The sequence below is a fragment of the Carcharhinus amblyrhynchos genome, chromosome 14, assembly GCF_965287045.1.
Source record: "Carcharhinus amblyrhynchos chromosome 14, sCarAmb.v2.hapA, whole genome shotgun sequence".
NCBI classification, from domain to species: Eukaryota; Metazoa; Chordata; class Chondrichthyes; order Carcharhiniformes; family Carcharhinidae; genus Carcharhinus; species Carcharhinus amblyrhynchos.
Window position 1 is genome coordinate 50,598,346 of NC_137337.1, and position 12,981 is coordinate 50,611,326.

Below are 12,981 nucleotides of genomic sequence, written 5' to 3' on the forward strand. Positions count from 1 at the left end.
ACACTGGGAGCAAGAATCTCAAACCTGTTGGACAGGTTCAGGGACTGAGACTTCTGGAGCTTTACCTCCTGGATCCCACTTCCTGCCTCACTCGCAGCCTCTTGTCCCTGACCACTGGCTGAATTATTTAGTCTAAGGGGTGTGACTGTCTCTTGAAACACAGCGTCCAGATAACTTCCCCTCTCCCTGATGTGTCGCAGTGTCCGAAGCTCAGAATCCAGCTCGTCAACCTTGAGCTGGAGTTCAAGCAAGTAACACTTATTGCAGACGTGTTCACTGGGAATCACATTGGGGTCCACCAGCTCCCACATCATGCAAGAACAGCACATCACATGACCTTCCATCCTTAATTACTTAGTTCAATTTTTTAACAAATAAGAATAAATCCTACCTTGCCTCGCCCATTGAGCCTAAGCCCTTTAGCTCTCACTCTGCTACCTGCTCACTCCACTGCCCGCTACCGATGCTGCTCGCTGTATAGTGTGGCCTGCTTTTTAAACCTCACGCGCTTAAGAAAAACCTTTCCCAGGTCACCCTGCGGTCCACTTCCGCTTTACTTTTAAAGTAACTTTTAAAAAACAGAAACCCTGTGAAAAACTAAAAAAAAGTCAATCGCTTGCCTTCACACTCCTGCCACAAATCAACCCTCCTCTTAGCTTGCTCCGATGAACAATGAAAAATTAAAGTGCCTAGGATTGGGGGTCGTGTATTGAGATGGATAGAAAAGTGGTTGGCAGACAAGAAGCAAAGAGTAGGAATGAATGTATCATTTTCCGAATGGCAGGCAGTGATTAATGAGGAATCGGTGCTCAGACCCCAACTATTCACAATCTATCTGAATGATTTAGATGAGAGAACTAAATGTAATAACTCCACGTTTGCAGATGACGCAAAGCTGGTTGGGATGGTAAGCTGTGAGGAGGATGCAGAGATGCTCCAGTGTGATTTGGACATGCTGAGTAAGTGGGCAAATATATGGCAGGGCAATATAATTTGAATAAAAGTAGGTTATCCCCTTTGGAGCAAAAACATGAAAGCAGATTATTATCTGAATGGCTATAAATTCAGAGAAGGGAATGTGCAGTGAGATCTGGATTTCCTCGTACACCATTCACTGAAGGTGCAGCAAGCTGCAAAGAACGCAAATGGTATGTTGGCTTTCATAATGAGAGGATTCGAGTACAGGAGCAGGGATATTTTGCTGCAATTATACAGGGCTTTGGTGAGGCCACACCTGGACTGTTATGTGCAGTTTTGGTCTCCTTATCTGAGGAAGGGTGTTCTTGCTCTAGAGGAATGCAATGAAGATTTACTATTCTTATTCCTGAGATGGTGGGACTGGCATATGAGGGGTGATTGCATTGGTTAGAATTATATTCACTAGAGTTGAGAAGAATGAGGAGAAATCTCATAGAAATCTACAAAACTCCAACAGGATTAGACAGGGTAGATGCAGGAAGAATGTTCCCGATGGTAGGGACCAGAACCAGGGTCAAAGGATTTGGGTTAAACCTTTTAGGACTGAGATGTGGGGAAATTTCTTCACCCAACTGTGAAATTTGCTATGACAGAAAGCATCTGAGGCCAAAACATTGGATGTTTTCATGAAGGAGATATAGCTTTTAAAGCAAAGGATGTGGGGGTAAGGTGATATGAGACCATTGAGTTGGATGATCAGCCATGATCGTGATGAATTGTGGAGCAAGCTCAAAGGGCCGGATGCCTACTCCTGATCTTATTTTCTATGTAGTTGCCGACATTATCCCTGTCATCTTTTGTGGAATGTGTATAATTCTCCAGTCCTCTGGCACCACCTATATCTAAAGAGGATTAGAAAATACTGACTAAAGCCTCTGCAATTTCCATCTTTACTCCCCTCTGCAGGTGTATCCCATCGCAGTTGGTAACTACTTTCTATTGCAAGTACTACTGATCTTTTTAGTACCTTTCACAATTTGTTATCACTCTCGCCTCAACAAATCTTTTACAGCCGTATTGGTAGCATCCTGCTAAGTTCTTTTTAATTTTGCAAAAATATACTTAATAGAATATCTGAAGAACATTACAAACATTACAAAATGACTAATGCACCACGCAATACTATTTATGTTCTTTACATATATCAAGTTACACTCTTGAGGTGCTTCAATAGTCAAAAAAATCACAAATATTTTAAAATGATCCTTACAAATGGTGCAAAGGTATTTAAAAGTGTCTACGTAAATCAAGTTGCGCTCCGAGGTGAACATTCATAGAGCACAGAAAAGGCCCTTTGGCTCATCGAGCCTGCACCAACAATAACTACCACTAAAATTGTGCTAATCTCAATTTCCAGCACATATCCTTGAATGTTATGATGTTTCAAGTGCTCATCCAAATACCTTTTAAAAAGTTGAAGGGTTTCTGGCCTCTAATACATTATGTGGAGGTGCCGGCGTGGACTGGGGTAAACACAGTAAGAAGTTTCACAACATCAGGTTAAAGTCCAACAGATTTATTTGATAGTAAACACCACAAGCTTTCGGAACACTGTTCCTTCTTCAAGTGAGTGGAAAGTTCTGATCAGAAACAGGACTGAACTTTCCACTCACCTGACAAAGGAACAGCAAATAAACCTCTTGGACTTTACTATCAAATAAACCTCTTGGACTTTAACCTGGTGTTGTGAGACTTCTTAGTCTAATACATTCCCAGGGAGTGCTTTCCAGATCCCCACCATCCTCAGTGATTATTTTTCATTCGTCCCTGCTGAATCTCTTGCCTTTTTACCCTAAAACTATGCCCCTCATGATTGACCCCTTCAACCAAGAACACCTGCTTCCTATTCACCCTGTCCATACCCATCATAATTTTATATACCTCAATTTATTTGAAAATGCTGGTGATGAGGCTTTCTGCTAAATTACTGTGACAGTCTGCTCAGGGAACTATCTGACAAGTTTCCGTTATCTCCTTTTCCCATAGTGTCTCTAGAATATTCTGTGCAAACCACTGCCTGATGGACTTGTTGTCAAAGGGGTCTTTCTGCATAATTTTTTCCATGAGAGACAGGTAGTACCTGTCTCGTAGTACCAGCTGGCTGGGGAGTTCTGTGGCAATGTGATCAGATCCATCCTTCATAACACAGGACAGGTAGAACCTCAACACGTAGTGACACTTTGTGCTTGCGTACTTAGGATCTACACGCGGCTTGATGAGGTGGCCATCCGGATTAGGATGATATTGGGCACATTTTTTTCCCCCTTTATCTAGAGGTTTGGATATTGTGTCTTTATGAGCACGGTCCATTTTTGATGCCCAAATGAATTGGAAAATGTCTTAGGTCATTGTCACAGCATAGGAGGGGGAATGGGCCAGACCTGTACCATGTACAGCAACAGTGAGAGTGCCTCACACCTGTTGCCCAGGTCTTATTGCAGTGGGAAGGAACATTGCTCCCACGTATCCAGATTTTCATTCACAGTTTCTAACACATGCCCGGGTCCCTCTGAACCATATCCCTGGAATCCTCAGGCCATTTGAACTGATAGCGAAGGGGGACTAAGAGTTGGTCCGTCTGTTCCCAAAAAACATGGCCTCGCTCTTGCCACAATTTACCGTGGCACCTGATACCAGTTTGAACTAGTCGCTGATGTTCATCAGTCTGCGCACCCACAATGCATTTAAAACCTGAATCATGCCTTCTGCCTCCATATGATCACCTTTTCAGTCTCGAATCATCACCACCTTTCCTTTCGCTACCCTTTTACTACTTGCAAATGTTTAGGAAAGACTTTTAGGTTTCCTTTTATATTATCCACTAATCTATTCTCATATTCTCTCTTTGAACTTCTTATTCCCTTTTTAGATTAGTTTTGTGCTTTCTACATTTGGTTTGATTCTCTATAGGTGCTATGGGGTTCTCTGGAGGCTAGGTATCACCAAAACCTCAGCCAACACAAAGACTCACGAAAGCCAGTATCTCGGTTTAAAGATGTATCTTTATTAACCAACAATCGATGGGAGAGATTACTTTGGTCAGTCCAGTGCCTCTCTACAGACAAGGCTCTGAGCTTTCCAATATAATTCAGGTTACAACGTGTGAATCAATCAATTATACATTTTTCATATCAAATTCTCCCATCTTTCATTAGTTTTAATCAAATCATCGTCAATATAAATCAATCGTTAATAACACCTATCACATACCAATTGCGTCTCCCCCCTCACATCAAGGGATTTCATTGGTCTGTAAGGGGCTTCCTCCCCCTATTGTTGATGCTTTTTCCTCTGTTGCCTAGTAACCTCTGATGCTTAGCGACAAAGGTCGAAGTTAAGGTTCCCACCAACTCCTGCTACGTCACTGGCCAAACGAGACAAATGTATATTCTCATGTCTGAGAAGAGGTCTGTCTTATCTGGATAGTGTGAAAAACTCTATTCATAAGTAGACCTGAGACCTTGCTGCTAACAACTTACGCTGATAAGAACTTGCATGTTCTAAGGTTTCATTGTTTCCTAAGAATGTGGTTCTGTCTGCTAAGACTATACTCCCATCATCCCTTGCAGCAGCCTGCTATTGGCTAAAGTGCACAATTACTTTATAAAATACAGTTAATACATTTAAAATACTAAAATACCAAAATACATGTTTAAATCAGAAATGCTTCTTCAAATCTCATTTTTATGCATCTTTATGCAGGTAGTTTTTCTCAAACTGTTGGTCTGATCTAAGGTCATTTCAGTTATTGCTAGTACTTTATTAGTGACTTAAGTCCCTGATATTTGAAATTTCTCTAACCTACTAGGATTTTCTCCCCAACAGTCTAGTTCTGTTTTTTGTCAAGTCTAATATAAGTCAAATATAATTTTTATTTCTGTTGGTTGTCCTAGCTTTGGATGTCCCTCCTTTTCTTGCTCATTTGACTGTGTCTGCTCTCTACATGTGGGAAGATAGGGTGGCTAGAAAGGGACTCTTTCCCCTTAGCAGAGCAGTCAGTAACCAGGAGCATAGATTTAAGTTAAGGGGTAGTAGGTTTATAGGAGATGTGAGGAAAAACTTTTTCATTCAGAAGGTGGTGAGAATTTGAAACTTACTGCCTGAAAGAGGTGGGATCCTCACAACATTTAAAGGGTATTTAGCTAAGCACTTGAAATGCATTGGAATACAAGGCTTTAGGCCAAATGCTAGAAAATGTAATTAGAATAGATAGATGTTTGATGGCTGAATCGGATGCGATGGGCTGAAGGGCCTCTTTTGGTGCTGTAAATCTTGATGATCCTGACAATGAACAGGCTGAACAGCAGGAGACATGGCAGGGATGGATAATTGTGACTATTCATGCACAGGAATTGGGGCCTTAACTATTCTCCCTTAATGATAGGATGGAAAGTCTCATATCTACATTTGCTGGGGATTATTGTAGACAGTTTAGATGGAAGTATAAAGGTATTTATAGTTTAAGTGAATGGTTGAACTCTAACAAATGGGTTTTAAAATAGACAATTATAGGTTCATCCACTTAAGGGGGGAAGAAAGGATAAAGCTTTAAATGGTGAGAAGCTAGAACGGTGAATGCCAGAATGGAGGATTAGAATATAAGCAGTTAGAAATCAGGTAGCAGCAATCCAAAGCTTTGGTTGACCGTATATAGAGAATTGTGAGCAGTTCAGTGCAGCACGCTACTGTCTTCTACTGCTTAGCCAATTCCCTAAGCAAATCAATAATTTTCCCTCAATTTCATGAGCTTAGCTTGAGCTAACTTTGTAAATGTCTTCTGGAAATTCATATAAGTCTGTAGAGAGGCTAACTTTCAGTCACCTCTCCAAGATATTCAATCAAGATTGTCTGTCATGACTTACTATTTACAAACCCACGTTGGTTCTCTCCTTTTGCTTTGTATTTAAATCATTTCCTCTGAGGTCCACCCATTATTTAATTATTCTATTGTCTGCCAATCTTTGATCCCAACCACCTACACCAGATCCTTCTTCAACTCACTGAAATTAACCCCCTTCTAACCAGACATTTATGTGCTTTATTGTTCCTTATTCTTTTCCATAATCCTTCTGACTAATTTGTTCCAAAATAGTTTTCATATCACTACACAACACAGGACTAATGCTAATATAAACTACCTTTGTACAAAGTTTACTTTTGGGTATGTTTGTTTTGAAACCAGTCCTTTGTGGAAAATTGATTTTTTAAAAAATGCTGTACATTTAAAGCCAGCTTTAGTTATGCCAAAGTAAACGTCAGTATAAGAGCCTTCTGCAGCGAACTAGGCTTGTGCATGCATCATCTATAATAGTCTGTTTCATCTTAAGTTTTTATCATTCTCACTTCCTTGCCCAGGAATATTGATGATTTAGTAAAATGTGAGGGTCTGGAATGCCCCTATAATTGCCTTTGTTTGTTTAAAATGCTAACCTTAGACCAACTCTTCTGTCCCACAAACTGAATGTGAAGTTCAACCATATTATGATTACTGTTACCTAGGAGTTCCTTCAATGAGGTCATAGTTAATTGTAACTGCACAATAAGCAGGTCTTGTATAGCCTGCCCTCTGGTTGGCACCAAAACATGCTGTCCTAAGAAACTATCCCGAAAGCGTTCATTGAATTCCTCATTTAGGATACCTTTACCTATCTAATTTTTTTAGTTTATATGTAGATTAATATCCCCATTCTTCTTTCCTTTATATCATGTCCTGCTATTTGGTTCTATTAGGCGGCCTTCATATCACTCCTATAAGTTATTTCTTGCTTTTATCAAAGAACAAAGAACAACACAGCACAGGAAACAGGCCCTTTGGCCCAACGAGCCCACGCCACCGTTTTAACAATGTGAGTTCCCTCTTCCATCCATGACCCCAGTCTACGCTTATGGCACTCCACATTGGAAACCAGATTGAGGGGAGACTAATTTAGGGACAATTTGTTACACCAATCAGCCTAAGAGCACATCTTTGGAGTGTGGGAGGAAACCGGAGCACCCAGAGAAAACCCACGCAAGCACGGGGACAATGCACAATCTCCCACAGATACTGGCCCAAATCCATGTATCTGCACATTTCTCATCTCAAACTTCCTCTGCATCCTGGTCTCCTGAACTTAGGTCATCTCTTTCTTATGTTAATACCATTATTAATTAAAAGAATATCCCAATACTTTTCCTAGCTTCCTGCTCTTCCTAAATGAGACCCTTCAATATTCAGGTCCCAATCTATGGCATCCTGTAGCTCAGTCTGTGCAGTGGTCTTCAGATTGTACTTGCTTATCTGTCTTGTTTCAAATGCAACATACATTCAGATTCAGAGCCTTTTTTTTGTCCTTTTATTATTTTACCTACTGACTTATTCTTAGATTTGTTGCGGTTTGTTTGTCATTTCCCATGTTAATACTTTTCTCTCTCGTCTTGGTTCTTTTCTTTGATTTACCTAATCTTGCACAGTAACATATTCCACTTGCTGAATTGCAATCATTATTCTAAGGCTGAAGTTGGAGCTTCTTTGTTGAAGTGGAAATGAATTTTTAAAGTTGTAGTAAGTCTTAATTACTGCTGAACAACCTCTCTGGCATTGAAAATTAACTTAAACAAATATGAGCCTATTATGTCTCTTTCTCAATTCCTTTCTCTCTCTGCCTGCCTCCCTGCCTTTGCCCTCTCTCTCGCGCTTGCAGCCCCCCTGCTGTCAAACTGCTCATTATTTTAGTGCAATCTTGGAATGCGAAGATAAACCCTGGCTTCCCTCCTTAATTGCAAACCATCTTAAACCCTTCTGTATCTCCTCTGCTCTCATCAACAAGAAGTGCTAGGAACTCATTGATTTCTTTGTCACTAAGATTTAGTAGAACTGCCTGTAGTATTATATAAAAACAAAGTGCTGAAAAGAGTCAGCAGGTCTGGCAGCATCCATGGAGAGTGCAACACAGCTAATGTTTCAAGTCCATGTGAGTTCTAGAGAGCTAGCTTTGAAGAGAAAGAGTAAGGTAAGGGTAATCTTCAGAAAGGAGAATGGTTTTAATCGATGGAATAATGGTGTTGAAGGTAATGTTATGGTTGAGTAGATTGGTAGCTGCAGAAATGTTGTCATGATTGGAGGATCAAAGGTCAAGCAGTTGGCATTTTTAAAATGCAGTCCTCAGTGAGTTGGAAGAGGTTTTTCCAAGGGTAAATTCAGAAGGACGTATGTTCAGGAAAGGTGAGGGACTGTGTGGAGAGGAAATCAAGGAAGTGATCAGAGATTGCCTTATCAGTCAGTAAAACGATGGGAGTAGTAAGGCCATGTAAGTTGGCAAAGTCAGGGAGGTGCCTGTGAATACAGGTTGTTAAGTTTACTTGGGCAAGATAAATAAGGGAGAATAGGAATACTGTGAACTCAGAAGAGAGAACATGAATTGTATTTGATGTTGGAATGACCAAGGATGAGAAAGCTCTGTGGCTGAGGGAGGAAATCAGTGAAGATAGTTTGTTGAGAAGATCGGCAATGGAGAGCAAGGATTTTAAACAATAGATGAGAGGATGGAGCAAAGTGAGACACTGAAAAGAAGTGGTACCAGAAGAGTAAAGGGACATGATAAGGTGTGATTTGGAGATATCTGCCATACCACCACTGTATGGGCCTGTTTTTCTTAGCAAAAATATAACAGAAGTAAATTGCAATTTGACTACTTGGTTTTGCTATTGGCATTTTTACTATGACAAACTTGTAAATTTTCACTAAAATAATCATGCCAGACAGATGATATTGAAGTGTAAATCGATTATGCTCTTTCAATTCTTTTTATAGAGTCATAGAGGTTTACAGCATGGAAACAGGCCCTTCGGCCCATGTTGCCCAGTTTTTAACCATTAAACTAGTCCCAATTCCCATGTTTGGCCCAAATCCCTCTGTATCAATCTTACCCATGTAATTATCTAGATGCTTTTTAAAAGACAAAATTGTACCCACCTCTACTACTACCTTTTGTTTGGTCTCGTGCAAAAAAAATTCCCATCTCTGGAACTTCCATTTTGGATTAAAGACCGATGTTGCTGTTTTTCCCGCCAATAGCAGTTGTCCCAACAAAATAAGGGATAATGACTAATGATATGTTTTTGTTCTCTCTAGCTTGCTGTTTTGGAGGAAACTGAAGCAGTGGCCATGGCGCTGGGAACGGCATGGAAACAGATGTCCTGGCTTTACTACCAGTATCTGTTGATTACAGCACTGTACATGTTAGAGCCCTGGGAAAGGACCATATTCAGTATCCTTTTAAAGTGTGTTTGCTACAAGGGCTAATTGTTGCAGTTAACTGGTATACGTTGTTCGTCCATCATCAGTGATGAGGACCTCGACACCATTAGTCATTTTGAGGCTGGTTGCAGTGTGTCCGAAGGTGACTGATCAGGCCAACGTGAGCACGGAATGTCCTGGCACGTATTGGACAGACTTGTGTAGACACTGTGGTTGTTGTGCTGGTGACTCTGGACTTGCGCAGCTCGCATTTAAGTTGTGCTTCAGCAATGCACCTTGCTTCGTGAGCTTGACAGCCTTTGTGGATGAGGCAGTGCCAAGTAGGACAGTTTTGTGCCAGCGTTTTCCAGGTGGTTGTGTCAATGTCAAGCGACTTCAGGGAGGCTTTGAGTGTGTCTTTGAAATGTTTCTTCTGCCCTCCATGCGAGCGTTTTCCAGCAGAGAGTTCCCCAAAAAGGAGCTGCTTGGGTATGCGCTCATCTGACATACGGATGACATGACCTGCCCACCGGGTCTGCGCTTTCATCAGCAGTGTGTGGACTGATGGTAGACTTGCTCTAGAGAGAACTTCAGTGTCTGGTACTTTGTCTTGCCATCAGATGTGTAATATTCTGTGAAGACAAGTCATGTGGAAATGATTGAGCTGTCTTGCATGCTATCGATACACAGTCCGCATTTCACAGGCATACAGGAGGGTAGTGAGTACCTAGTATAAGAGAGCACCGTAAGGCTGCATTTTGGAACGCTTAGAAGTAAGAGGCAAGTTTATACAAAATGTGACTGCAACAGGTAAGTTCAAAACTTTCCTGTTTCCTCTAGTAATCCCAGCTTGGGTCTCTGTGGAGTTTGCACATTCTCCCCGTGTCTGCGCGGCTTTCTTCCGGGTACTCTGGTTTCCTCCCACAGTTCAAAGATGTGCAGGTTAGATGGATTGGCCATGCTGAATGGCCCCTTACTGTCAGGGGAGCTAGCTAAGGTAAATGCATGGGGTTAAGGAGATAAGGCCTAGGTGTGATTGTGGCCAGTGCAGATTTGATGGGCTGAATTACCTTGTTCTGCACTGTAGGATTCTTATGATTATGATAATCAAAGAGCAAGAATTGCAATAATTGAAACAGTTCAGAAATTCTTGGGGCATAGATTTACATGTGAACGTAACCTGCACATCCAAAGATGTGCGGGTTAGGTTGATTAGTCATGCTAAAATTGCCTCTTAGTGTCCTGAGATGTGTAGATTACAGGGACGAGTGGGTAAAATATATAGGGATAAGCGGGTAGGGCCTGGGTGGGATTGAGGTCGGTACAAACTTGATGGGCCGAATGGCCTCTTTCTGTACTGTTGGGTTTCTATGATTTCCCCATACAAATACAAAACGTGTAACTTCGATAGATGTGTGTGCAGAAGTAATGTCACAGTCAAGAAACCACAATGAAAATTATTATTTGTCTTCTACAAGCGGAATTGATGCAGAAGAAGTTTGGATTTTCAGTGATAGGTTGCAGGTTAGTAATTGGTGCTCTGTGCTATATAGATATGTTTGTTTTTAAAGTAAGTTCCTTTTATTTTCAAGATGGTGAAGGGGTGGTGGGGAGAATGAAGAAGAGAAGAAAGGGCATTTAAGTGTTGCCGACTTCTTGTGAGGAGAGATGGGCAGTCAAAAAGTCAGGGCTGTCATTTATTGCCTTCTAATGAATAGGTATGGAATAACACAGGAATTAGAAAGAGATACCTGCATGCTCAGCTAGGAAGGCATTATCATTTTGATATCATTATCTTAAATATTATATACATGCTTCTTCTGTTTGAACTGCTGGTCTTAAGTAGTTTAGTGAAATTTTAGAAACAAATTTCTTTATTTCCTACTACATAACATATAAGTTTAATAATTGCCGAGCCATTGTTGAAGTTCGGAAGGTTTTCTATTATGTTCTGATTTTTGTATAAAGTGGTGAGTTTTTGATTTGAGTATCATTTTAATTTCCCCCTATTTTTCCACTGTGTTTGCACTTCACTATTGTGTTGGTGCATGAGATATTTGGATATGCACATTTGTAGTGTTGAAGCATATCTTTTTCAAACTTAAGTCTGAACTCTGTGTATGCATAACGTTCTAAAAGACCTATCCATGTACAAATATGTTTGATTTTTAAATTAGTCAAAGCAAGCCAGAACTGGCTAAATTCAGTTTTATGTTACTAATTTCAACAGTGCATGATTTTATTGCTTGTGGTCCATTTGTCAAAGTTATCTAAAATTTTTTCTAAAGATTTTTGCTTCCAGCTACAGGTATGTTAAAATGCTAGTAGTTACTCTCAGTGATTTACATTAGGCTAGCATCTAGAGAGCAATGACAATCACTGCTGCTAACATTGTATTTTGATGTATTCTTGCACAGTGTTTCGCTGTTAAACACATATGCTACAGTTCTGTTTAGTTTTCTAGTTAAACTTTAAAGCATTGTATTGAATAATTTTAAAAGGCATTTGAACAGCTTTAAAGTAGATTGGCTCATCTTATAAATGAAAATAAGCCTTGTAAATCAAGAAAGTGAATAAGTTGCTCTTGGGTTATGAAGGGGAAAAGTAAACCATAGTTACCAATTCACATAGCTGTCTGCTAATTTTCACTATAAAAGATCAGTTTAACATCAGGGGTTTCCTTTTCTCAAATACAACAGAGGAATTGTATTTTGTTCAACATTATTAAAATCTAATCCTTAACTTTACTTTTCAGACTCCCTGTTGATATCTATTGTTGGGATGGCTGTATACACTGGTTATGTGTTTATGCCTCAGCACATTATGGCGATATTGCACTACTTTGAGATTGTCCAATGACTGCCTTAAGCCAGAAATGAAGGCCTGAAATACAGGTGGGAGAAAGAAGGTTCCTATCAATGACTGGTTACCTCTCAATAGCCAACAAGAATGCTGTTGAAGACAACCTCATTGAATTATAAAGGAAGTAGAAGCTTGCAGAGTGGCAAATCAAAATAGAATGGAGTGTATTTCATGTTTTTCTATTTATTGTTTAATATGCATTCTTATAATGAGGTGCCCTTGTTTGTTAATCTAGTTATTTTAGTTACTGATGTCAGTGCTTTACTTACCTTTGATAGTGTGCACATTGCATTGTGAATGCGTTAGTTGTACCTTTAAAAAATGTCAGTGTGAAGCATTCCTTCTATATAAATAACTCAGATGTAACTTGGACTTAAGAGTGATTAAATATTTGGTACTAAGACAAAGTATTGAGAAAACAAATTTTTAACTTTTTTGAATTTTTGGCAATTGCGGATCTGATTGGAATTTTCATGAGATGCATATTTTGAAGTATGTTACATTTTTAATACCATTTGAAAAGTAATGTCCACCTGAAAGACTTGTACAAAATTCCAAATGATGTAATATTTTTGGTGTTCTAAAATTGATATTAAATATAAAATACTTGTGGCAATTTTCCATTGTTTTGGTTTATTTTGTGATGTTGGCAAGTGTGTGCTGCTAAGCAACCTATAAATGGGGATGATGTCTTCTTCTATCAGTGTTACTTATGACAGTGTGCCTCACTCCTTCTGATGTCCATTCATCGTAAATGGAAGTGTACACACCTCTTCCTCAGGCTGTACAATTCTGTGTATGCTTCTTGCCAAAGAGGACAATGACTTCTTTAGTGAACAAATATTAACAGATATCTGAATTTATCAGTTAAAATAGCTGTTGGGTGTTATGTCTTGACAAAAGCCCTTATTTTTTTTTAAACC

The 12,981-nt window shown here is 39.8% G+C and overlaps 1 protein-coding gene across 2 annotated transcripts in view; it reads left to right on the top strand.

Moving 5' to 3' along the window:
- sptssa (serine palmitoyltransferase, small subunit A) overlaps positions 1–12,674 on the top strand; it is a 33,142-nt gene extending 20,468 nt beyond the window's left edge. For both annotated transcript variants that reach the window (XM_080202853.1, XM_080202854.1), the window contains exons 2-3: positions 9,092–9,227; positions 11,952–12,674. In XM_080202853.1, coding sequence (XP_080058979.1) covers positions 9,125–9,227; positions 11,952–12,055 — 207 coding nt within the window. In that variant the 5' untranslated portion in view covers positions 9,092–9,124 and the 3' untranslated portion in view covers positions 12,056–12,674. The remainder of the gene's footprint in view (positions 1–9,091; positions 9,228–11,951) is intronic.
- Positions 12,675–12,981: the final 307 nt, after the last annotated feature.